Source organism: Cibotium barometz, chromosome 11, assembly GCF_041138505.1.
Source record: "Cibotium barometz isolate CiBa-2024 chromosome 11, ASM4113850v1, whole genome shotgun sequence".
Taxonomy (NCBI): domain Eukaryota; kingdom Viridiplantae; phylum Streptophyta; class Polypodiopsida; order Cyatheales; family Cibotiaceae; genus Cibotium; species Cibotium barometz.
Genome location: NC_141056.1, coordinates 16,436,235 through 16,463,496, shown reverse-complemented (window position 1 = coordinate 16,463,496; position 27,262 = coordinate 16,436,235). Strand labels below are relative to the sequence as shown.

The following is a 27,262-nucleotide window of genomic DNA, read 5'->3' as shown; positions in this document are numbered from 1 at the left end:
TCCCCCCCTGTACGAACAAAGATGACAAGTTGAAAGGACCCAACTACGCTCATTGGAAGCTTCAGATGCGGGTCTGGTTCATCCACAAGGGTTTGTGGGACATTGTTCAAGGCACTGAAAGGAAGCCCGAGCGTCCTCAAAACTTTAGGCGGTGGACTTAAGATCAAGAGGATGAATTTGATGTGGAATTACAAGACTGGGAGAATCAGGACTCGAAGGCGCATTCTGTGCTTGTGCGGACCATCACCGAGGAGGTCTCACTGGCAATGCAAACTCTCACCAGTGCTCATCAAGTATGGTCAAAATTGGAGGATCTCTTTGCACAGGGTTCATCGATGAGGGCAGTTACCTTGCAAGGGCAGCTCTATGGCTTGTTATTTCTTGAAGGCAATTCCATCCACCAGTATTTCTCATGAAGGCCAAGGTTATCCATGACCAATTACTGGCTATGGGTGCTGCTTTGTCCTCTTCTCAACTGGCTGCTCTTATCCTCACCAAGCTTCCTCCAAACTATGATGTTATTTCTCAATCTTTGTGGTGCCAGGTCACATCCACTCAGTTGGATTTTGATGATCTTAGCTCCCTACTTTTGGAGGAGTCCATTCTCATCTCACAGGGTAAGTTGAAGGTGTCAGTCATCAACAGTTCTGACCGGGCACTTTCCTCGGTTCAAATGAAAGGTCGGAGTCGCTGTTTCTCTTGCGGGAAAAGAGAACATCTGTCCAAGGATTGTTTGTCCAAGAAGAAGGACAAGACCAAGAGCAAGGCTTCATCTCAAAGAAAAGGCAAAGACACGACACAGGATAGTGATACAGATTCTAGTACCACTTCTAGGGCTCCCAAGGCGCTTCCAGCTCAGGAGACCCCAGATGGTGTGCTTCTCTAGTACACATGCGTTTCCCCCCATGTGCTTTTAGCCAGAAGGGGCTTGTGGGCGGGTGAGGGGACTGATTACAGCTCCACTTACTGGTGCATGGAGACCGTGATTTAGAGTTCCAAGCATTAGACATCTGGCAGGACATGGTTATCTTTGGTACGGCAAAGATTATGAACTAGATCTGTTCCAAGTACATTGTTCAAGGCTTTTGGGACGTGATGTGTTCCGTCCACTGTTGGGGATTATGGGCACAGCGTGACCAGCAGCTCATCATCTATTCTTGGAGTTCACTGCACACTTGTGTGGGAATTCGTGGCCAAGCAAAGTTCCTTGCTGTTCGTGGTGGCATCTTGTTTCGAGGAAACAAGTTGGTGGATGCTCTCTCCGAGGTGATTCCAATATTCGCGGTGCTCTAGGGTCCATGGTTGCATCATCATCGACTTATCTTCTTCCGACTCTTGCACACTATGAGCTACAGAGGGTGTTAGAATTGTGCATCTCAGTGTTCTGGGGCTTTACCATTTATCTAGTATTTTATTGGATTTTTCTCCTATTTATTTGTCCAGGGACAGTCGGCCAGTTTCCTCTTGCACTATATAAGGAGTTCCCCATTATTCACTCTTTCATCCACTTCCCTTGCACATAGTTCAACACTCAGTTGCTAGCCATTGCCATTGTAAAGCTTTACTACTGTTATAAAAGGTGATCTTGTCCAACTCCCTCAATCTCCTTTGCACTCTCTCATATGTTTACTTTTTATGCTTCCGCCTGTGCTTTCTCCTTCACCCTACACTTGTAAATGCTGTGATACATGGATTAATGCTTGAATGTCTTGTTTAATTCTCTGCTTAATGATTATGATTGCTAAAAATGCCATGTCACTTGTACACCAATAAGATGTGCACGTAGAAGTCTTACGGTTTGCATTAGGTGTAGAATTCCGTACAAGCCTTAGGGTTTGCATTAGGTCATGGTCTACATTGCATAGCATTCATCTCATGTGCATGTGAACCTTCCTTTAGCATCTCTACCCTTTAGCCATAGTCTTTGTGTGAGACTTTGTGTGACAAGATCCTTCATCTACGCATAATTCTGTTGCATGTTACATTGGTAACACATTCAGCTTGTCCACACACACCGCATCCTAGTGTAAGAGCATCCTTGGATGGTTAAACTTTGCTCCACACAACCACCGACTTCAAAAAAAATGTCTACAAAGGAGAGTACAAGTCATCAGGAAGACGTTTCCCTCGAAGGAGACCATACTCTTCCTCCAACAAAAGATACCATAGCTCTACTCAGAGCTCAGAACCAACTTCTCATGGAGTGTCTCCGACTCTTGGAGGCCACCGCAGCAAAACCCACTCTACCAGCTACCCCCAACTTCATCTCACTTTTCTTTCAAATGGAACAACAAAGACGATAAGATAAGGCCAGACGGCACGAAGAGAAAGCTGATGCAAAAGCAAGAAAGCAACAAGAAAAAGCAAAAAGACGAGACCATGAGGAAGCTCAACACAAGCTTGAAGAAGGCCGACGTCATGCTGACCTCACAGCTTGGGAGCACCAACGAAGCTCGATCATGAGCGACTGTTACTCTAACACAAGCGAGAAAGGGAGGCCATGCATCTGCAGTTTCAACATACCCCCTCTTCATTCTCTCTGCCCATAGGTGCCATCAGCCAGACTCCTGCAGCATCAATGACTGTCATCAAGGCTCAACCAAATTCTAGTAAGTATGACGGTAAGTGTGATCATGCAACTGTCAATCAATTTATTCATCAATTTAATGCATATTTTCCTTTGGCTAAGCTGACAGATCCGCAAGATAAAGTCCACGTAGCGGCTCCCCACCTTACAGGTGAGGCAGTCACTTGGTGGCAGCACTGGTCTAGTTTGCATACAAACCCGACCACAAGTGTCACAGCTTTTCACTAGGACACCTTCGTCCATAACCTAAAGACTAGATTTCTCCCTCCCCAATATATGACCAGCCTAGCAAATGAGTTCTATGGACTCAAACAGAACGGGTCGCTCGTCCTTCAGTTTTCCAATAAGGTTATCACTTTAGCACAAGAGTTAGGGTTATCTGAGCGGACCAAGATGAATCAATTCATTCGTGGATTGGATAACATTCGGTTCACAGTTCGCAACTTTGAACCCAACACATATGACTGGGCTTTGACTCTTGTTCAAAATGAAGAAATGAAGATGAACGAAGGCAAGCCAAAACAATCGCAGTCTAGTACCAAAACCCAACAACACTCTTCTTCGCAACCGGGAAAGGGTACTCCGTCTTCTAAAGACATTAAGAAGGACAGCAGTTCTAACTCTAGTTCAAGGGGTAAGAAGGATAAGGAATCCAAACCTAAGAAAACCCTTGAGAAAAAGGCTAAAGCAAGCATCACTAGAGACTATCTTCCTCCAGAAGAGCAAAGAAAGTACCAGACAGAGAAACATTGTTTCTTCTGTCATACATTGGGGTATGAAAAGAAGGATTGTCAGAAATGGCATACGGAGCAACCCTCCAAGAAGCCTTCTTCCACACTTGCCATAGCATCTCCCGCTCCTCCAGCACCGCCTACCTCCACCAACGCAGTTCAACTCTTACCTTCTATGCATCCTATGCCATCCGTGGTATTTGATGCTAAGCAGGAGGGTGAGGCTAAGGCTGAGGCTGAGGCTGAGGCTGAGGCTGAGATTGCACAAAAAAGCCTGATCCGAGCTTATGGCTTTGCCAAGGGCCGCCAATTTGTAGTCTTTTTTGACATGGCAGTTCTAAGGACGCCATCCCTCCTGCTACCAAAATGAGCTATACATTAGTGAATGTGGACGGGTTCACACCTGGTCTCCGCACCCACATATCTCAAAAGACACAACAGTTGTCTTTTTAGGTTCAAAAGACCTCATTCCAACGAGGTTTCATTGTCTTGTCTCTTTTGGGATGTGACATGATCTTAGGAATCCAATGGTTTCACCGGTATGAACCCATTCCCAATTGAGGGCAAGACACTTTTACTATCTGTAAAGGTTTTCCTAAGCCTGTCATAATTCGTGGGGATAGAAGCATTCTTGGGGTTTGTGACATCATCTTAGGAATCCAATGGTTTCACCGGTATGAACCCATTCCTCTATTGGGGTGTGATATGATCTTAGAAATCCAGTGGTTTCACCCGTATGAACCCACTCCCAATTGAGGGCAGAACACTTTTACTATCAGTAAAGGTTTTCCTGAGCCTGTCATGATTCATGGGAATAGGAGCATTCTTGGTATTCCTTTGATTTCTCATCTCTAGGCCCGACGAGCTGTCATGGCCCTGTGAAAATGGAACAGCACAAGTGTGGGCATGGTGGTTGCTGAGTCAAAATATTGAATGATTCACATGGGGGGTGCCCGGACAGAGTTAATGATGCGTGGACATCCCTAGGTGTGAAGGGGGGAACTAGAACATTAGAATTTTAATGTTTTATTGAAAGTTGCCCCTAGGCCTTAGTGGCCCCTAGGGAACTTTAATAACAATTAAAGTTGGGGCCCTAGGATTATTATGGGGAGGGGGCAACTCCACTTTTGGAGTGTATGCCTCTCTCTTCTCTCTCTCTCTTCTTTTTGGGAAATCATGAAGCATACGTGCAAGAAGGAAGCGTGGAAAAGCAAGAAGGGAAGAAGTCGACTGCTGAAGGGTGTATGCTGCTGCTGTTTTTCTGTGCAAATCCAGTCGTACAGTCCATGTGTGCAGTCCGTACAGCCCTGTACGACTGCAAGTACAGTACGACTGCTGTACTTTGCTGCAGATTTCTCTGTTGGTGCAGGCGGTGCTGAATTGCTGAGCAAGTACAAGAGCTACAGGTTCTGACAGAAGCCGTACAGCAAGTACAGCCGTACGACTGCTGTCTGTGGCTGTACTGCAGGTACAGAGCTGTACAACAGGTACAGTCGGGTACAGCTGGGAGCAGGCGCATCAGTTCACTCGGGCGACAACAGAACTGGCCGTACAGTTCTGTACGGACAGATTTTGACACGTGTGCAGAGGCTGTACGGATTGATGCAGTGCAGATTTTCAGGTCTGCACAGTTGGGTACAACACTGAAGTGGATGCTGAGATGAAGGTACAGACAGGTACTCCTCTTGGCCAGTTTCCGAACATGCAGCATGCTTATGGAGCAAACTCACAGAGTTCCTTCTTTGGACAGCCATCAATTCCTCAGCAGAATATGCATCCAGGTTATTTTGGTGGTGGCTCGGTGTTCCAATCTATGACTGGGGGTTATCCTCAGGGAGGCATGGGTATGCATGGGCCTTTTGGAGCTAATTTTCAGCCTGGTATGCAGGGGAATATGTATGGTGGTATGCAGTCCGGTATGCAAGGAAATATGTTTGGGGGCATGCAACCTGGAATGCAAGGCAATATGTTTGGTGGTATGCAGCCAGGTATGCATAATGGAATGTTTGGAAACATGGCTGGAATGTATGGTATGCCTGGTGTGGGAATGGGAAATGTTGACCCAATGATGGGCATGAATGTTGGGGGCAGCAATCTTGCGAAGCCACTTCCATATGATAATCTAACGCCTATGGGAAAGGCGAAGGATTACAAGGAAGGGAGAGCTGCAGTGAAGTTTGATACATTCAATGGGGCCAAAGATAAACTTAAAGCACTCACCTTTTTACAGCAGTTTGATGCTGCTTTTTCTGGTGGAAATTACACAGAGTCCTCTAAGGTGAGGAAAGCTGCCACTTTTCTCAAGGGCAATGATTTGCAGTAGTGGTCTACTCTTCTTTTGCAGGGCATAGCACCCACCACTTGGGTACAATTTAAACAGGTTTTCTCTTCCGTATGGCTCACATCTACATTTGAGGTGGATGTTATGACCACATGGCACAAGTTGGATGCTTCAAAATGTGAAAATTTGGAAGATTACAATAAGAAGTTTTGGGAAGCTTTACTCCCAATGACTTCTTACCGTGCAGTGCCATTGTCTGAGCAGGTAGAGAAGTATTGTTGTGGGCTGCCCAAAGAGGTGCGAGATTATTGTATCAAGACAAGAGTAACGAACATGTCACAGATGATTGAAAATGCTATGACAACTAATGCGTTACTCACTGGAGGATCATCTGGATTTAAAGGCAGTAAGAACTTGAGCAAGAAAGCTGAAAAATCTGGGCATGCTTCTCAAGGGTCTTCAGAGACGAAGTATAAGAAGTTGCCAATGCCCAAGAGAACTTCTGAGGAAAGACAGGCTTTGAGAGATGCTCGGAAGTTTTTTTACTGTACTGAAGAGGAGCATATGTCATTCAATTGTCCCAAGAGAAAGTCCCAAAAGGACTCTGACAATAAAGGAGAGCCCAAGTCAAAGAAACCAAAGCCTTCTGCGGGGTTAGTTCCTGATCTTGTCGGGGAACAACCAGGTGGTGAAGAGACAGAGTTGTGCAGGGCATGGGGCAAAGTGAGAGATCAGAATGCCTTGATATTCTTTGACATAGGTGCTAGAGCCAACTTCATTTCACCAGATTTGGCTGGCCGATTGGGGATTCGCGCAGAGGAGATGGGGCCGTTACATGAGGCTAACATGGCTTGTCCAGGGTATGCAAAACCCGTTACTCCTATCATTGGGAAGCTTCGGCTTCATTTGCAGGGTTATGTGGACAACGAAGAGTTCTTTATCATGCCACTTGATGGCTGTGATGTTTTGTTGGGGATGCCATGGTGCCACAGAGTACATGCGGTGGTGGATACTTACAATAGGAAAATCACTGACTCATAGAGAGAAAGAACATGTATTGGATGTAAAACTCAAAGGGAAATCTGTTCCTATTGTATCCGCTTCAGCGATTTCATCAGTAATGAAAAAGCATCTTTCCGCGTACTTGATTTATGTAGTCTAAGTCTAATTTGTCTATGTTAGATAAGGACAGGACTGATTTCTTATGTGGGTTTCAAGATTGTTTTTCCGAGTCATTGCCAGAAGAACTTCCACCTGAGAGGCCAGAAGATCATGCCATTGATTTGATTCCTGGTAGTACTCCACCGAATAGACCGTTGTACCATGTTAGTGCAGCCCAACAAGAAGAGATTATGAGTCAGGTGCAAGAGCTTTTGAATAAAGGGTTGATACACCCTAGCTCATCACCCTTTTGCTCACCTTTCTTGGCGCATGTGTATTGATTACAGGGCACTGAACAAGAATACCATCAAGAATCGATTCCCCATACCGAGGATCGATGACATTTTGGATCGCTTACAGGGCTCCACAGTCTTTAGTCGCATTGACTTGAAAAGCGGGTATCATCAGATACGCATTAGACCCGAGGATGTGCATAAGACAGCATTCCGAACCACGTTTGGGTTGTATGAGTTCTTGGTTATGCCCTTTGGTTTGACAAATGCGCCTGCCACATTTAACAGAATGATGGATAGGATTTTCAGGCCTCATAGAGAGTTTGTGGGCACATTCTTTGATGATATGATTGTGCATTCACAAACTGAGGAAGAGCATAGAAGGCATTTGGCCATTGTGTTTGGCGAACTCAGAAACCATAGGCTCGTTGTTAATGGCAAGAAGAGTGAGTTCTTTTTGCAGGAGATACATTTCTTGGGGCATATTGTGTCTAAGCATGGAGTCCGTATGGATCCAGCAAAGGTGGAAGCGATTCTTAATTGGCCAGCTTTGAGGACCGTGCATGATGTACGCAGCTTTCTAGGATTGTGTTCCTATTACAGGCATTACATACGGTACTTTGCTGAAATTGCTTCGCCTCTTCATGCCTTGACAAAGAAGGCAACTCCGTTTAGATGGGCTGATCAGGAAATTACAGCATTCAAAAAGCTCAAAGAAAAGCTTACTTCGGACCCAGTATTGGTGTTACCGGACCTCCGAAAGGCTTTTGTTGTCCAGTGTGATGCATGTGGAAGTAGCATTGGGGCAGTTCTCATGCAAGAGGAACATGTGATAGCCTATGAGAGTAGAATATTGCAAGATGCCGAGAAGCATTTACAGGTTTATGAGAAAGAGATGTTGGCTGTAATTCACGCTCTTTCTACATGGAAACACTACTTGCTTGGGGCTGATTTCACTGTGCAAACAGATCATCAGACCTTGCGCTATTTCCTCACGCAGACTAAGCTTTCAGAGAAGCATATGCGTTGGGCAAACTTTTTGTCAATGTTTCACTTCCAGATTGTGCATGTGGAAGGCAAAAAGCATGTAGAGGCAGATGCTTTGTCACGCAAGCCACAGGTCTCTGCAGTTTCACTTGCTTAGCATCATGAGCTTGATGAAATGAAAGAGCAGTATGCCCATGATGCGGACTTTGAAAGGTTGTATGATCAGATGTCTGAGGGTCAGCGGCATGAGCACTATACTCTCAGGGATGGGTTTTTATTGATGCATGGCAGACTGTGTGTTACCAGGCCATTGCGACTCAAGGTTATGATTGAAAGTCATGCTCCACCGTATGCAGGTCATAGAGGTATTGACGCCATGGTCAAAGCAGTGGAGACTTTCTTTTATTGGCCAACCTTGAGAAGAGATGTTGATGCCTTTGTGAGACAATGCATCGTATGTCAGAAGGTAAAGTTTGACCGTCAAAAGACACCAAGGTTATTACAGCCTTTACCTATTCCAGATAGACCTTGGGAGAGCATTGCCATGGATTTTATATTTGATCTTCCACAGACACAAACGGGAAATGATGGCATCTGGACTATCATATGCAGGTTCAGTAAGCAGGCTCATTTCATTCCCGTGCATAAGACGATTAAAGTGGATCATATGGTGAAGTTGTTCATGGCGAACATCTTCAAGTATCATGGCTTGCCTACGTCTATCATTAGTGACCGTGATCCACGGATGACGAGTTTGTTCTGGAGAGGGTTGTTTGACAACATGGGTACAACTCTCAAATTTTCATCGTCATTTCATCCACAAACAGATGGTCAGTCAGAAGAGGCTAACTCGACAGTGTTGGATCTTCTCAAGTGTTATGTGTCAGAGCACAAGCAACAATGGGAAAAGTATCTTCCTTTGGTGGAGTTTGCATATAACAACACTGTACATACCTCGACAGGCAAGGCGCCTTTTGAGATTGTAGAAGGAGGGAAGAAGGTACCACCCATTTTGCATACAAAGGATAAGATCTTTGAGGCTGATCAGTATGTGGAAAGTTTGGATGAAGCTTATCGGAGGGTTAAGTTGGCACTCCAGAAAACTCAGCAGAAGCAAAAGAAAGCCGCAGACCATCACAAACGTGATTTACAGTTTTGCATTGGGTGATTGGATTCTTTTGCGCTTTGAAAAGACTAGACTCAAGAAGATGAAGGGTAAAGAGCGCTTATTCCCTAAATTGAGCATGCGTTATTATGGGCCTTTTCAGGTATTGGAAAAGATTGGTGAGGTAGCCTATCGCTTGAAGCTACCAGATCACTGGAGGATTCACAATGCTTTTCACGTGAGTCTCCTTAGACCTTTCCGTGGGGATGTGCCTGAGGATGTATCAGATGAGGCTCAGTCGGAAGTTGAGGAACTTGATGAGGTTCTGATTCCAGAGCAGATACTGGCACATAAAGAAAGGAAGGTACGAGGTAAAGTTTCCCGTCGCTATCTTGTGAAGTTCAAGAACTATTCACCGATGGATGCGAAGTGGATGGAGAAAGGTGACTTAACAGATTCACCTCAGGTTTTGCAGCTTTATCTCGATGCCTTTGAGTTAGAGCCGACTCTTATTGTGGCTCATTCAGGTTCAGCAGAGCATGGGTCTGGAGCATTACCTGATGCTCAAGAGGGGGGTAGCACCTCCACTCCCTTGATACAGACAGGCTCAGATGACATCTAGAGGTCGCTTGGTGCAGTTTTTATCTCACTCGAAAGTACTGAGGCTGACAGTACATCTGTTTATGGGACTTCTATGATATATGTGTACTAGTCACATGGGATTTTGTGGATATGTATGGTTCACAGTGGTATACAACTTGGACTATTACTACGCCATTGGTTTGCAGTGAATGTTGATACATGTGCATGGCTTAGAGATTGGGACGCTGATCTTGCCATATTGTATATTTCACTTTGGATATTTTGCTGTATCACCAGAATGCAATCGAGGACGCTTGCCATTTTTCAAGAGGGGGGTATGTCATGGCCCTGTGAAAATGGAACAGCACAAGTGTGGGCATGGTGGTTGTTGAGTCAAAATATTGAATGATTCACATGGGGGGTGCCGGGACAGAGTTAATGATATGTGGACATCCCTAGGTGTGAAGGGGGGAACTAGAACATTAGAATTTTAATGTTTTATTGAAAGTTGCCCCTAGGCCTTAGTGGCCCCTAGGGAACTTTAATAACAATTAAAGTTGGGGCCCTAGGATTATTATGGGAAGGGGGCAACTCCACTTTTGGAGTGTATGCCTCTCTCTTCTCTCTCTCTCTCTTCTTTTTGGGAAATCGTGAAGCATACGTGCAAGAAGGAAGCGTGGAAAAGCAAGAAGGAAAGAAGTCGACTGCTGAAGGGTGTGTGCTGCTGCTGTTTTTCTGTGCAAATCCAATCGTACAGTCCACGTGTGCAGTCCGTACAGCCCTGTACGACTGCAAGTACAGCACGGCTGATGTACTTTGCTGCAGATTTCTCTGTGTTGGTGCAGGCGGCACTAAATTGCTAAGCAAGTACAGGAGCTGCAGGTTGTTCTGACAGAAGCCGTACAACACGTACAGCCGTACGACTACTGTCTGGTGGCTGTACTGCAAGTACAGAGCTGTACAGCAAGTACAGTCGGGTACAGCTGGGAGCAAGCGCATCAGTTCACTCAGGCGACAGCAGAACTGGCCGTACAGTTCTGTACGGACAGATTCTGACACGTGTGCAGAGGCTGTACGGATTGATGCAGTACAGATTTTCAGGTCTGCACAGTTGGGTACAACACTAAAGTGGATGCTGAGATGAAGGTACAGACAGGTACTCCCACACGTGTGATGCAAAGTTGTTGAAACAAGTATGCAAGTACAGACTGGTACAACTACTTCCTCATGTGCAGATCCACGAGCTGATTTTGGTAAGCTCCGCATCTGTTCATCTATCTCTCTTTCTATTGCCTTATGTCTGTTGCAGATTTGATCTATCTGGCCCCTTGTGAGAGGAGGAGTATGGCAGATTGAAAAGGGTGGAGACTGAGGTTGAACAGTGAATGTATGTATGAGCTGAGATGTTGAATCATGTGCTTGAGATATGCCAGATGTATGCTCATGGCTGCCCTGCTTAGTGGTCTCGGCTGATCAGAGGGAGGCACAGTGTGTTGTTTTGAGACACAGATCTGTGTGTGTGAATCCTCTGTGCTAAGAGGTATTGTGGGCTGTCAGATTGGACATACAGGTGTACTCTCTTGGCTGATTTTGGTGTACTCAGCCTTTCATACTTTTGAAATTGAATAAAGAAATACCGCAAGGGGCGCCAAGCTTTGGGGCCAACAGGTGTAGCTTTGTTTTCAGATTTGGGCACTCTAGCTCCAATCTATTTTACTTTCACATCTAGACTACAAGTGGACGGGTGACTGCTAGTCTACCGCACTCTGGTTTCTATCAGAGGCCAGTTTCACGAGCTATCTGCAAGGGAACGAAAAGAGCATTGATTTATATTCAGCTTAGACAACTTCTACCTTATCAATAGCGGCTGTCTCATCTTCATCTTCGGTCCCTCAGTTGACAGACCTCCTTTCTCGACATCAGGACATTATGCTTAAGGACAATCTCCCTATAATATTTCCAAGACTTTAGAGGACAAGCTAGAAAAAGCAGTTATCCGTACTCCTCTGAGTCAGATTCGTTCGGTCATCTTCCTCACCATTTGCTACACCCATCCTATTTGTCCAAAAGAAGGACAAATCTGCACGCCTTTGTGTAGATTACACGGCATTAAACAAACTCACCATCAAGAATAAGTTTCCTATGCCTAGGATTGAGTACATTTTGGAGCGTTTAGACGGTGCAAAATTTTTCACTAGAATAGGTCTCAAAAGTGGTTACCATCAAGTCCGCATTTTTTAAGCTAACATTCCAAAAACTGCTTTTTGGACAAAGTGTGGCCACTATGAGTTTGTAGTCATGCCGTTTGGGCTTACCAACACACTAGCAACCTTCAATAAAATGATGTCCAAAATTTCACAGTACTCATTGGTAAGTGTATTTTCATATTTCTTTGACGACATACTTTTATTTTCCGTAACTGCAGTGCAGCATAAGAAAGATGTGGAGAAAGTCTTGCAACTTTTGTGAGATAATGGGCTCTACATCAATGCCAAAAAGTCTATCTTCGACGTTACAGAGATTCAATACTTGGGCTATATCATTGGTTCCCCCGGGATTCGATTGGACTCCATGAAGGTTCAAGAGATCTTGGATTAGGACATTCCTAAACCGCCCAAGAGATCCATTCATTCATGGGTCTTTGCTAGGCCTTCAATACACATGATGTTAACCAATTTTCCAACCTTGCAACACCTCTAACCGACTTGCTCAAGGGGCTTGATGCATTCCGTGCACTCCAAAAAGTGGCCTCAGAAGCAACAATAGACCCGTGGCCTACTACGGTCACAAGTTGGATGTTGCCGAAAGGAATTATTCGGTTTATGACAGAGAGCTTTTGGGTGTGATCATGGCGCTCAAACATTGGAAGCCTTTTCTTTATGGACAGGTTTTCACAGTCAAAATAGACCACCAAGCACTTAAGTGGCTCCAGACGATGCAATGGAGTGATCAGCAAGCCAAATGGAGTCAAATCTTCCAACAGTTTGGAGAAATGATCGAGTACATCCCAAGTAAGCATAACCCAATTGCGAATCTTCGTAGAAAGACCAGCATCCTAACCATGCAAGAGTCTACCATTCTCGAGATCTCTCGAAAAGACTTGGATAGCATGAAAGATCAATGTGTCGATTCCGCAAAGTTTGGTACTCAATACAGTTTGGCCCTTAATTCTGAGCCAAGCCATTATTCAGTACAAAACGGTTGGTTGGTTCTATAAGGACCGTCTCTGTGTCCTTCGAGAAAAGTGATCAACTCTTCTCCATGATGGCCATGACTCCTTAGTTGGAGACCATAGAGATATCAACAATATCCTAGAGAAATTAGAAAGGTCCTTTTATTGGCCAAAAATGAGACGTGATGTTTATTCTGTTAGAATTATTGCATCTCATGTGGGAACACCAGCTTACGTGGTGGTTGGCACTTTAGTATTGTCTTTTAGGCATTTTATTATTTTGTCTTCCAATCTTGTTGAGTCAGGCAGTACCCACTTGTATGTATATAAGAGACCCTTTGTCATCGCTCATCATTGCTAATCAAGTCAAGATTGTTCGTCTCTCTCCTACGCTGCCCCCCGTGTGCTTCCGCGACCATCTCTGACATGGTACCAAAACTCAAGGCTCTTTGATCTCGGCGTGGCGAAGGAGAAGACAAAGACAAGGCGATCTGCGTTTTATTTTTGGGTGCTAAAGGTCGTGTGCTTCGTGTGGCCAGCCCAGCCGAGCAAGGGCGAAGGGATAGGTGGAAGAGAGGAGCATCTGCATTTTGCAGCTAGTGCCGGGCAGCAGAAGCACTTGTGTTTTCTCAATTAGAAGCGCACCATCAGACCTGCGTTTTGAGCTGCTCGAGGAAGGCGACCAAAGCAAGGCGAAGAGAAATGTGGCGCTTTCAACGTGCAGAGAGCAACGTCACATGTCATTTTTGTTTGGATGTAACCGTGCGTTATTTTTTTGGTTCAATTTTTAAAGGTCAAAGCTTTAAGTTTAAAATCTTTCCTTTTCTTACCAAACTCCCGTTCCCACGCAAGTGCTGCGGCAATTTAACTTTGGCCACTTTTCCCTCTTCAAACAAGTGCTCAACAAGGACAAGCAAAGCCGAATGCATTGATGAATTTTGGAGGGTGTTTCCTAGCCACATTTGCGATGGTCTCTCCATGCATGAGCAAAGTATATGAATTGGTGGAAAGGGGATCCATATGTCCGTACCAGTGGACAAGAGGACAACAAAGCCATGGCGATGTTGATTTGGTTCCGAGATTTGGATCCAAGGACCATGATCATCATGCTCGGGCAGTTTTCAGTTCACAAAGGACAGTTTTCATAACGTTCTGGTCATCTCGGAGAGCATGGATGCGTTATGTGCTATAGACATACGGCAGGTCATATGGACCACGGTTCCCATATTCTTGGTGCAGTGACACTCCTAATCTCCTTTGGGCTAGTGCAACAAAGGGGGATCGGGAGGTTTGATATAGCCATAAAGGCAGAGTCCCATCACATGCTGTTACCATTTGGTCCATCTCCATTTCTAGAGCCACTTCTATGGGATTGTCACTCCATAGAGCGGCCAGATTTGTACCATGTTCACATGTGGCCAGGCCACTACCACATGTGAAAGGGTCAATTATCTTGTGTCACATGGACGGGAACCAGTTTTGTGCCACCCGTGTGTTACCAGTATTGTGCCATATAGAAAGGAGCCTGTTTGATGCCACCCGTGTATAACTAGGATTGCGTCTTATCCATGGGACTGTCACTCGTAGGACTGATATTTGTGCTGACCTTGTCTATGGGATTGTCACTCCATAGGAAGGCCCGTGCCAAGATGTGTGTTTTGCCTATGGGACTGTCGCTTCATAGGAAAACCAAGACTTCACATTTCTGTCATACCAGTTTTGTGCCCGACAAGAAATCCTTGTACAAGTTTCATGAAAGGAGATTTCGTCCATTACATGTGCACATGCATTTATGTTTGTATGCATAAACTTGTTTTTGTGTGTTTGCCTCCTATGATGTGCCAGTACATTGGACAAGAACGCCCCCAGTGTACCGTGGGTGTGTTGTTCGTTAACGAGTTGTTGTGGCGTGTGAACAAGTGGTAAGTATTGCCCTTGTTGGCCTTTTCAAACGTAAAATTCATAAAGTCTTGTAAACCTTAATGTTTATAAGGTTGGATGTTCACACACATTTAAAATTTTGTCCAGACACTTTCTAGTGTGGGTGCCCATGAGCTAACCTTTGATTAAAGTTTAATAATATTTAAAGTATCTATTGCATGGGCAACTTCTCTTTCCCCACACATGGAAGATATTGAGGGGGGTGGTTGATGAAAGGGAAGCAACTACAGAATTTGGGACAGAAGTTGATTTTTGGGAGCTGTTTTTGTACCCGCCTCCTGTGCTGCACCCGCCTGCTGTACCAGATCTGTACCCGCCTTCTGTGCTGCACCCGGCTGCTGTACCAGATCTGTACCCGTCCCCTGTGCTGCACCCACCTGTTGTACAGCACCCGCATGTTGTACCTGCAACTGTACCTGCCTGCTGTATAGCACCCGCCTACTGTACTTGCACCTGTACCTGCCTGCAAAGCTGTACACGCCTGCTGTACTTGCACCTGTACCTACCTGCAAAGCTGTACTACCAACATGTTGTACTTGCATCTCTACATAATGAACTGTACCTGCAATACGTGTTGTACCTGCATCTATACGAGCAATATTAATTGTACTTGCTGTACCTGCACCTATACCAACTATACTTGCTGTACCTATTTGTACCTGTTGTTTGCACCCATTAGGAGTACAACAAAAAGGGAATGATCTTCTCTGTTGAGATTTGAATTAAAACCTTTGCCAAGTATTTGTTTCTATATTTTATTTCAAATTCAGATAAAAATTAAAGTTAAATATTGTTATTACAAGCTTTGTGTAGGCAAGCTTCACCTCCAGCTGCCTACACCTTAGAAGGCCATTGGGATGTTCACACATTTAAAATTTTGTCCAGACACTTTCTAGTGTGGGTGCCCATGAGCTAACCTTTGATTAAAGTTTAATAATATTTAAAGTATCTATTGCATGGGCAACTTCTCTTTCCCCACACATGGAAGATATTGAAGGGGGTGGTTGATGAAAGGGAGGCAACTACAGAATTTGGGACAGAAGTTGATTTTTGGGAGCTGTTTTTGTACTCGCCTCCTGTGCTGCAATCGCCTGTTGTACCAGATATGTACCCGCCTTCTGTGCTGCACCCGCCTGATGTACCAGATCTGTACCCGCCCCCTGTGCTGCACCCGCCTGATGTACCTGCCTGCTGTACAGCACCCACCTACTGTACCTGCATTTGTACCTACCTGATGTACTGCACCCGCCTACTGTACCTGCACCTGTACCTGCCTACAAAGCTGTACACGCCTATTGTACCTGCACCTGTACCTGCCTGCAGAGCTGTACCAGCATGTTGTACATGCATCTGTACATGCTGAACTGTGCCTGCAATACTTGTACCTACATCTATACTAGCAGTACTAACTGTACTTGCTATACCTGCACCTGTACCAGCAACACCAACTGTACTTGCTGTACCCGCTGTACCTATTTGGACCTGTTGTTTGCACCCATTAGGAGTACAACAAAAAGGGAATGATCTTCTCTGCTGAGATTTGAATTAAAACCTTTGCCAGGTATTTGTTTCTATATTTTATTTCAAATTCCGATTAAAATTAAAGTTAAATATTGTTATTACAAGCTTTGTGTAGGCAAGCTTCACCTCCAACTGCCTACACCTTAGAAGGCCATTGGGATGAAGATTTTCCCATGATTGCCTTGACCGCGCCCTCACCTTTAGAGGAGCCAGTGAAGGTCATGTGGATATGAGGAAAAACAGGAAGCAAAACTGACTTAGGAGCACCTCCCACCACAGTGTTTCACCTTGCCAAGCGTTAGTACAAGCGTGCCTGTTGGTGCACAGTCCCAGAAGACCAATGAGGGCAGGTATTCACCCAATGAAGGTGGGAGACTGCCTGTGATTTGGTCTACTACGATAGTTGATTCTTCATTGACAAAAATCTTGTTGTATTTCATTGTTCTCACTCCATGTCATGGAGGAATCTGGCCATGAGGCCCATGCACACTTGTACATACAAATACTCGAAGAAATACAAACTGTATTGAGGGAGGGGGCAGCTCTTTCCGGCCCCAGTGTTGGTGTCAAGTGTTCTTGGTCATTTACAATTTTTATGTTGTTAATAATGTCCATTGTTGGAATTAGTTAAGTGATCTAAAAATGTGTATGTTGTCTTCCGATTTGTAGGACATTGGTATCAAAGCCCGTTCATCCCTCTTTCTCAAGAGGAGACATGGTCTTTTGAGATTGGAAGCATACACAGACACTTGACTCAATGGACAACCAAGGCAATCCTTTGGAAGTGCCAAATTCAAGAGGTCAATCAAGTGCTTCACGTGATTCCGATGCATTGCTTGGAAGGCACAAACCTCTTGAGAGAGGTTATGACAGTGCATTCATGGGACAACCATCCCGTGAAAAAGAGCCTATGCATGAGGATGAGCCCAATGCATTGAGGGCTGAATTGGAGCACATGAAGAAGCTTTTGCAGGCAAAGGAGCAAGAGCTGAAATTTCTGCATGAAGATCCCCATGTACAAAGTGTCGTTGAAGCAAGGAAAGTTGATGCTATGGTGGATATGACCTTTGAGTCCATGGCTCGTGAAGTGGACAAGAAGCCAAGGGAGTTGGCACTCTCTTATCTCATCCGCAAGGGTGGTCTCAAGGAAGGAGAGGATGGAGAGTTAGTATTCAAGAATCCACCTTGTTTGAAGCAGGGAGACCCAGCATCTCAACGGCTGAGGTCTTTTATACACAAGGAAGAGGTATCAGTCACTTCTCGCCATGCATCTACTCCTCATTTTCAGATTGTACACACTTCGGAAAAAAAGAATTTGACAGTAGATGCTTTGTCCAGGAAGCCTTATATAGCTACAGTTTCAGTGGCCTCTCATGGGGACTTATCTGCCATGCCTGATTTGTATCATTTGGATGCTGATTTTTCCCATATATGGACTGATTTGATGATTGGTCACTCGCATGCCTCTTATGTGATCAAAGAGGGTTATTTTATGAAGGATAACTGCTAATGTGTGGTGAAGGATATACGTCCAAAGGTTATGGAGGAATGTCACGCTCCACCTTATGCTGGTCATAGAGGTATTTTACCTACGACACGCTTGATCGAAAGATATTTCTTTTGGCCAAGCATGCGTAAAGACATTGAGGCATATGTACGCGCATGTATTACTTGCCAAAAGGTAAAATTTGATAGGCAAAAGTCTCCAGGTTTGCTTTGGCCATTGCCTATTCCCTCGCAGCCATGGGAAAGCATTACTAACATACAAATACTCCAAGAAATTCAAACTGTATTGAGAGGGGGGCCGGTCCTTTCCGGCCCCAGTGTTGGTGTCAAGTGTTCTTAGTCATTTACAATTTTAATGTTGTTAATAATGTCCATTGTTAGAATTAGTTAAGTGATCTAAAAAATGTGTATTTTGTCTTCCGATTTGTAGGCCTCCTATAGGGAGCCCCGAGCAGTTACACATGCTTCAACCAGAGAGGCACGTGAGCGTGAGAGGGGACTAATCTAAGCTCCCATGAGGTGATTTGGACCCGTGTGTTGGAGTTCAAGGCACATGCATCTAGCACGGAACAACTTGACAACACTATGGACGTGATGTGTTCACAGTTCATTGTTAGCAGACCATGGACAGGATGTATTCCAAGTTCATTGTTAGAAGATTTTTTGGACGTGATGTGTTCGTCAATGAATGGGGAATCATGGACATGGAGGTGTCTACAGTTCATTGTTCTATGTGGCAGTTAAAGCTCTAGATGGCATTATCTCGTGGAGACAGGTTGATTGGTGCGTTTTCTAAGGTGTATCCAATATTTGCAATGCTGGAGTGTTCATGGTTGTATCGACATCGGCTTAGCCCACTCATCTATGCCTACCATGAGCTATAGAGGGGATGTTAGAATTATTGCATCTCATGTGGGAACACCAGCTTACGTGGTGGTTGACACTTTAGTATTTTGTCTTTCAGGCATTTTATTATTTTGTCCTCCAATCTTGTTGAGTCAGGGTGTATCCACTTGTATGTATATAAGAGAATTTTGGGACGCAAGGACGAGCGACTTTTCAAAGTCGACTTCATGAGCGAACATGACAAAGAGCTCGCTCTTACCCGCCCACAGGGTGGTGGAGAGGAACTCACAAAAGTTTTCAAAGTGGGTAGCCATGTGAATGCAAAATGATAGTGTGAGCTCGTGCTTGGTTTCTATCGCGTGAAAATGAGAAAGAAGGCACCTTTGGCTATTTATATAGTTAAAATTTAAAGTTTGGTCTTTTCACTCACACTAGACCGCTAAGAAAAAATCACAGTTCGCAAAAATATTAAGATTTCAATTAAATAAAGATTGGTTAAAAAAGAGCCTGCTATAAAATTACAAGCACGTCATCTAAAAAAAAGATTGGTTAAAAAAGAGCCTGCTATGAAATTACAAGCATGTCATCTAATCTAAAATTGTTATAATGTCTTCATTTTTTGCCTCTCTTGTGACATTTACTTCGTGTTGATCTCCATCTCCTTGTTGACTTGAAAGCTCGTCATTGCCTTCACCTCGATCCTGAAACTCTTGCCCCTCACGTGCATCAGAACAGAGGCTATTTTCCCATATACCTAGTTCATCTTCAAGCTCTTCCACATGCCTACTATGTGTTGGTAGGGCTATGCACCTTGCTATTGAAAATTCAAGGTCCCCCATTTGCCATGATTCTGAGACCATGGTTGTCTCCTCCTTACGCTTCCCAGTCTGTAAAAATATAGAAAGTGGCACAATAACCAGAAAGTGGAAGGGTTAATTCTAGACATGTAGTGGAATCAGATATACCTTTCTTCTCATCAACTTGAAACTATTGACCGCTGTTAGAAGTCATCTCCTGTCTAGTTTCATACACCAGGGCCTTTGTTGTGGGTGTGCCCGCCCTTATGAGGTGTTTTCCCATTTTTCCCCACTCTCCGCATTTTTTCCCTATTTTTTCCCATTTTTCTGAGGCTTGGGAGGGCTGCCAGGTGATGCCAGGAGCACCCTATTGCTGGCCGACTGGATCTACATCAGTCGTGGGCTTCAGGGCTGCTGGCCGACTAGATTTGATCCGTCGTGGGCACCTGTTTTGCTGGCAGACTGCATTTATGCAGTCGTGGGTCTTTTCATCAGTCGTGGGCATTCCTTCTGCTGGCCGACTGCCCTCTATGGGAGGTATATATAGGACCCCAGCCCCCATACCTCATTTGTATCATTCCTCGGGATCTTCTTGTGTATATCAGAGCAGAGTTACACGCCTACATCTCTCTCTCTCTTGTGCTGTTTTTCTGCCTGCGTTTTTGCTTTTGCTCTTGTGTTCCCAGATCTGGTCATCATCTCCGCTGCGTATTCTGACATGGTATCAGAGCCCTAGGCTCTAGATAGGTCTTGGGATTTGTGTGAGCAAGAGGGGGCTGTTTTGTGGCTGATTGGTGGACTGTTTTGGACTGTTCGGGAAGAGGAGAAGCAAGAGGAAGGCGGGCTGATTTGCTAGACAGCCACTTGCAAGTATCAGTTCTTCTTTGTTCCCACCCACCCACCCTTTTCAGAGTACATCCCCGCTATGGCAGATCTGTTTGAGATGGCCGAGAGACATGTGAAGATCCCGACACTCCCCACGTTCCCGGTGGACCGTCAGTTGGACGGGAGCAACTACGGCATATGGAAGGTGATGATGGAATCCGTTCTGGAGTCCTACGATCTCGCCGATTTCGTCGTTGTTGGTGTTCCACGGCCGTAGAGGAAGGGGAGTTACCGTCGATCCAGAAGGACCGGGAGGCCCAGACACAGATGTGGGATCGTGTCAACGCCAGGGTCCGTTCGTTTATTTTCCTCAACTGCACACCAGAGGTAATCAATCATGTAAAGCATATGACGCTGGCCAGAGGTATATGGCAGCATTTGGCCTCACTTTACAACAGGGTATCGCCCATGAAGAGGATTTCCTTGGAAGTACAGATACGGGTTATGAGCCCTGCAAAGTCGTCGACGATGCAGGAGCATATTAACAAGCTGCAGGCTCTTCAGCAGGAGGTTCTTCAGGCTGGGAAGGAGATATCGTCAGAGGACATGGCCATAACGTTGCTGTCACATTTGCCCTCTTCGTACTCAGCATTTTACTCGTCTTTGATTACCAGTGGTGGCAGGCTCAGCACCATCACGTGGGAGGAGCTTGTGCCCATGGTCCTGGACCAGGAGGAACGATTTACGAACCCTCCTCAGGGTGGAGATTCGGAGGCCTTTACTGGCCAACGATCGAAAGGCCGTAATTCGGGCAAAGGAAAGGCTTCATCGGAGAAGTCTTCTGAGAAGAAGTCCGACGCTGACCGCGAGAAACTGAAGGCAGAGAGGACCTGTAATGATTGTGGCGAGAAAGGCCACTACTTGAGACAGTGTCCCAAACGGAAGACCGAGAAGGGTGAAGACTCCTCAGCAATCATGAAGACTCCGGCTTTTGTGCACCTGGAGATGATGGACACCGATGCTTCATTTTCTTCAGGCAGGGAGGAGATTGGAGGACTCTCTACAACGGATACTCGGGAGTGGATTCTCGATAGTGGTGCTTCCAGGCACATGACTCCTTCCCGTTCCGGTTTACAGGATCTCTGCAGGCTTTTTGGCCATATTCTTACTGGGGATACGTCCACTATCCCAGTTCACAGTGAGGGCAGGATGGAGATAGTTTCCGATGGCAGAGGGGGGAAGCATTCCTCCCAGGTGTTTTATGTTCCAGCACTTGGTTTTCATCTGTTGTCAGTGCATCAGGTTTGCAAGACTGGCATACGGGTGGAGTTTGATGAGCATTTTGTTGCTCTCCGGGACAAAGCAACAGGCCAAGTGGTTTGGGAAGGTGGAGTGGAGAATGGAGTCTACAGGCTTTCATCACTCTCTCTCCCAGGTCCTCAGGATTGTGATGAGAGGCAGTGTGGTAATGGCTAATCAGGTGTGGATACGCTGCAGGTGCGGGCTTTCCGAGACCAGGTGGTGGATAGCTTGCCAGTAGATGGCAGCAGTTGGCAGAAACTTTCCAGTACTGATGTTGGTAGTTCTTGTGTTCATGAGTCAGAGGAAGCTGAACAGGTCACTTATGCTCTGATGTCTCGTCGTGTTCGGGACATAGAACTTCCAGTAGTTAAGGATGTTCTTTCCACGGGGACCTTTCGGAAAGCCAGGCAGGTGGCAGGTGCTTACTTGCAGAAGGAGGTGGTTTCTCCAGGCTTTGTGGTTCCGGATTCAGAGGGGGTGGTTGACAGGTTTCAGAAGGCCTTGCGTGGTCTTCATAAGGTTTCCAGGACTTGCTTGTGCACCGTAACAGGTGTTGATCCTTGTGAGCAGTGTGATGTCTCTGTGACTCAGAAGCTGTATGGTTCATTGATCTGGTTGATGGACACCGGATTGGACGGGAGCTTCCTAATGAGGCAGTTGAGCTCTTGGTTGCAGATGTCTCTTTGTGAGGCAGGATCGCGTTTCCTGTGGTTTCTGCGGCATGCGAAGGATCATGGACTCTTGTACACAGGAGGGGGATTGTTGGATGGAGTCCGACTCCACGGTTGGAGTGACTCGGTTTGGGGAGGAGATCCGGACACGAGGAGATCTACTTATGGCCCAGGAGCAGTTTTACGGAGCAGGAGGAGGTTACATGGCAGGTTGGGCTTCCACTGGAGGAACCCATGGTCATCCCGAGGCACTTTGTTCGTGAACAGATCGTTGCTGATGACATCTTGCTGGAGTTCTGTTCGACGGAGGACAGTACGGTGGACCTCTTCACGAAGTCGCTCTCTCAGGATTTGCTTAGGCGGCACCCCAGCTCCCAGTGGTTGGTCACACAGCCAGGAGCTGAGAGGGGGTGTTAGAAGTCATCTCCTGTCTAGTTTCATACACCAGGGCCTTTGTTGTGGGTGTGCCCGCCCTTATGAGGTGTTTTCTCATTTTTCCCCACTCTCCGCATTTTTCCCCTATTTTTTTCCATTTTTCTGAGGCTTGGGAGGGCTGCCAGGTGATGCCAGGAGCACCCTATTGCTGGCCGACTGGATCTACATCAGTCGTGGGCTTCACGGCTGCTGGCCGACTGGATTTGATCAGTCATGGGCACCTGTTTTGCTGGCCGACTGCATTTATGCAGTCGTGGGTCTTTTCATCAGTCGTGGGCATTCCTTCTGCTGGCCGACTGCCCTCTATGGGAGGTATATATAGGACCCCAGCCCCCATACCTCATTTGTATCATTCCTCGGGATCTTCTTGTGTATATCAGAGCAGAGTTACACGCCTACATCTCTCTCTCTCTTGTGCTGTTTTTCTGCCTGCGTTTTTGCTTTTGCTCTTGTGTTCCCAGATCTGGTCATCATCTCCGCTGCGTATTCTGACAACCGCTCCAAAGTTGGTGCTGCTCTATGGTGGGAGGACTTTGGTTCAGATGGACCGGAGCTGCACAGCAGCTTGCCATCCGCATACTTAGCCAGGCCGTCAGCTCCTCTTGCTTGGAGCAACTTTGGAGTACCTTACAGCCACATTGCCTCTAGGAAGAGGAACCGACTCGGGGTAGAGCATGCCAATGACCTTGTCTTCGTCAGCGCGAACTTGCGAATGCTTTGCAAGAGCGTGACCAAGAAGGCAGATTCCTTCACCGAGTGGGAGATGAGTCAACAAGAAGAGCAACAAGCGGATGAGGTGCAGGAGCAGCATGCCAGTGAGGATGAGACTGAGGATGAGCTTGATGCTTCTTTGACACACGCTACCCATGACCATGAGGCGAGCACTTCACGTGGATGATCATTCATGGATCATGATTCATGGGCCTTACTACTTAGCTCTAGCCTCTAGCCTCTAGTCTTCAGCACTTTTTTCTCATTGACTCATTTGAGTCCGTCCATGTATTCTGCCTCCTTAAGGCTTAGTCCTGACTCCTGACTCTTGAGTCATGACTCATTTTGTATCTACTTAATTATTAATATGACTCAAAAGCTTACCATTTTAGTGTAAATTTGTGCTCATTTTGATGTACTTCCAAAGTAGAATAAGTGTAGAGTAGAAAAATTTAAAAAAAAAGTATTTTTTGAGTGTCGTTCCCTCCCCCGTCCCCGTTCCCTACTTATGGCCGTCCCCCGTCCCGTCCCCGTCCCCGTCCCCCGTCACCGTCCCCCATCCCTTGTGACTATGCTCTACCCTTTAGCCATAGCCTTTAATCCATTTCATAAGCCTTAGCCTTTATTATCCAAGCATTAGTCCAGTTGACAGCATACCATTCAGTCGGCCAGCATTAAAACTTTATATTCAGCATATATATTATATTTATTCAAGTCATGTAGCTTTAGCCAAGCAGCCGACCTACTTCAGCCAGCCGACCAGCCCTATTTACGCATATAAATACCAAGCGATTTCATCATTCAAGCATTCAATAATCGAGTCAAGCGATCACCATCCAAGCTGAAGCGCATCATCCCTCTGCTCCTTCCTTGCAGAAAATGTAGCACATCCCAACCTACATATTCAGCCAGCCATCGCTTGCATATTCAGCATCTCACCGCCTAGAAATAATCCCCAATTCAGCCCTTCTCTCAGCCATAGATTGCAGTCCTCCTACAGCCCCTTGGAAGAGTGCATTGGCATCGAGATTGGTCATCATCGGTGCTTCTACAGCAGTGTGCAATTAGCCCATCGTTTGGTCCTCCGAAGGTCTTGCATTTGGCTTATCTACAGTCCCAAAGTTAGTCCTACAGTCATTCTCTTCAAAGAAATAAAGCAAATACTCCTAGCAATAGGGGGGGGGGGCCCTTCAATGGGTAATTTGGAACCCAATAAGGTGTAGAGATCTCTATCTCTCTCTCTCTTTCTCTCTTAGAGTTTGAAGTGATAAAGTGGATTGGTAAGGACTCACGAAACTCAGGATACAGAAGGCGGTGTGAGACTTTGTGTGACAAGATCCTTCATCTACGCATAATTCCACTGCATGTTACACAGCATCTAGTGTAACGGTCCGAGGCAAAGGCGGCATGCAAGAAAGCCCATATGGTCGGCTTGCATTTGTAGTGAACATGTCATTCCTACAACAACCAGGCTGTCCAGATTGTGGGTGCCCACAAGTGCGCCCACAACTAGTGCATTCCTAGACAGCTGCCTATATGTGGCCACTTGCCTGATGGAACTAAAGCCTATATATATATACCTAGATGAATCCAAGAACATGCCCAAATTCACCTTTTAGGAACGTGCATGTTATATACTCATGGTAGTCAACCCACAAGACTATATAACTATCAACTCCATTAGGCATAGTATTACGACATCCATTCTATGCCCTACTGGCCATTGTCAATCACAGCCCAGTGCTAACAGACATTCAAGCATTAAGAAATTTGGCATTTATCTCTGCTCTGAATGAAGAGTGGTGAACTTGCCTATCCTGCAAGAAGGTCTACAGAATTGCAAAAACAAGGGTTTTATCTTCAGAATTAATTATAAATTCCATAGCACACCTGATTTGTGGACTAGTATCGCTGGCAGCACTAGGATTTTGACCTGTAAGGGAGTACAAGAAGCCTGAACTCAATAACTTCTTCTTCTCCGACAAACTCTCCAGGACTTTGATATGCTGGTCCCAGTTTGTAAGTGGCGACTTGTCATCTGCCTTGGCCTGTTTAATCGAGACATTACCTCTGTGCAAAAGGTAGAAGAGCATTCGCACCTCTTATGAGAAAACAGATCGTCATAATACAAGGTAACTGCATTTTGACAGAAGCAAGAGATTCGATTTTTGCATATACATGGTAGAAGCCATAGCCAATTACCTTTTGAGAGTACTGTTATTCATGGGTCACCATAGCCTTTGAGGACTTTTCTTGGTCAGTCTAAGCCCGAGATGCTACCACCAAACATGATAAAGCAGGTTGCAACAAAGCCAAAATTCCTGAGCACTTCAAGCTCACAACATCATTTACTACGATTTTTATTGACAGAATGCAACCCTACTTGTATGGCTATCTCCCAGGTATCTGCATAACCCATGCCTGCCAGGTGCACAGTTTCCTTTTTATGACTTAGACGACCGCCGATCACAAAATTGCTACTTCTTTTCGGAATGCACAGCCATTTCTCAAAAGATGAATCGCAAGGGTTTTTGGGCACTATCGTATCATGGGTTGATGGTTGTTGTATGATGGGCACGAGCGATGGTTCCAAAACAAGCTGTTTGTCGAGAAAAACAAGCTCCTTTGAACCATAAGACACTGGCACCAGGAGCTTCTGTCACATGATATGCGAAACCCTAACCCTAATCTGCGAAGATCAGGTGTACCTTTAGTTGCCGAAATTCTATGGGAGATGCCATGCTTCATCGAGGACCAGATCCATGTACAAAAATGCGCCTTTCCATTGCCAGGAATCTCTTAAAACAAGCGACCCGATGAGGAGCTCGACAGTAGTTTGCGAGAGAGCGAGTTAGCTTTGCGCTCTCAAACAAAATGGCGCGAGGCGGGAAAAAAGTAGAGAGTAAGCCTGGGGCGTCTCTAACTTAGGGGGATTCAGACGAGGGCTGCCGGTTTGCATAAAAACGTCCGCCTACGTACAAGGTTTTGAATTTTTTGAAGTTAGATAGGTGTGTGTGTGTCTCTCTCTCTCTCTCTCTCACACACACACACAGGCACTCTTGTTTCCTGTTCAGCAGGATCATCACAGGCTTGCTGAGGCTTTTCAATGAGCAATTGTTGTGATACCTTCTCATATCTATCTCGGCTAGGCCATTCTAGAACTAGCAATGGCTTCCTAGTAAGAAAAAGAAACTGGACTGCTCTCTCTCTCTCTCTCTCTCAGCTACAGCCATGGTGTTGCACACCCACAATACAGGAGCAGGAGGCTGACATGCAACGTTCAACCTAAGGGTTAACCTTAGAGCCCCTTGGGCACTAATTCTTGCTCACTTATACTACCCTGTAGCTTGAAAATAGAACGTTTGTTCCATTCGTCGTGTAGCTGCCATGCATCGAGCCCAGGTCCCCATCATGGAACCCCACAGTTCTACCAACAAGAAAATTGAACGTTTGTTACCATCTGGGTGGAAAACTTTATTTCATTCACTGGCTTTGGCTGAGAGTTACTTCAATTTATTTACCAATATCTTTTATTTAAAGTAAGAAGTAAGGATGTTCAATATATCCATCTTAAAAGAATATACACATATAGGAAATGAAATCTATATTCACAAAAAATCATGTATACAATAAATACTACTAGGAAAACAAGATAAGATTTTTTTTTCCTGATTACCAAAAATTATATGAGAGTATAAAGATATCATACTCAAGGTTTGTGTCATTCTAAAGGTGAGCGTTGTGGAGTTATCTAACTTGCTAGCTAACATGATTGGATTGTGGGTCATGAACTCTTAAAATTTCACTTAAATCCGCTCAATTTTAAGCACATTTTCTACTTGTGCTTCTAAACACCACGTTGTTCATG

The 27,262-nt window shown here is 45.4% G+C and overlaps 1 protein-coding gene across 2 annotated transcripts in view; it reads right to left on the bottom strand.

Moving 5' to 3' along the window:
* LOC147633830 (ATP-dependent DNA helicase Q-like 4A) overlaps positions 1-26,365 on the bottom strand; it is a 37,869-nt gene extending 11,504 nt beyond the window's left edge. Inside the window, exons 1-2 of one of the 2 annotated variants that reach the window (XM_086804885.1) lie at positions 25,597-26,365; positions 25,285-25,464 (exon numbers count right to left, since the gene is read on the bottom strand). In XM_086804885.1, the coding sequence (XP_086661011.1) occupies positions 25,285-25,464; positions 25,597-25,619 (203 nt within the window). In that variant the 5' untranslated portion in view covers positions 25,620-26,365. Of the gene's footprint in view, positions 1-25,284; positions 25,465-25,596 lie in introns of those variants that run through there. The other variant, XM_086804886.1, reaches the window with a different exon arrangement.
* Between the last annotated feature and the right edge of the window lie 897 nt (positions 26,366-27,262).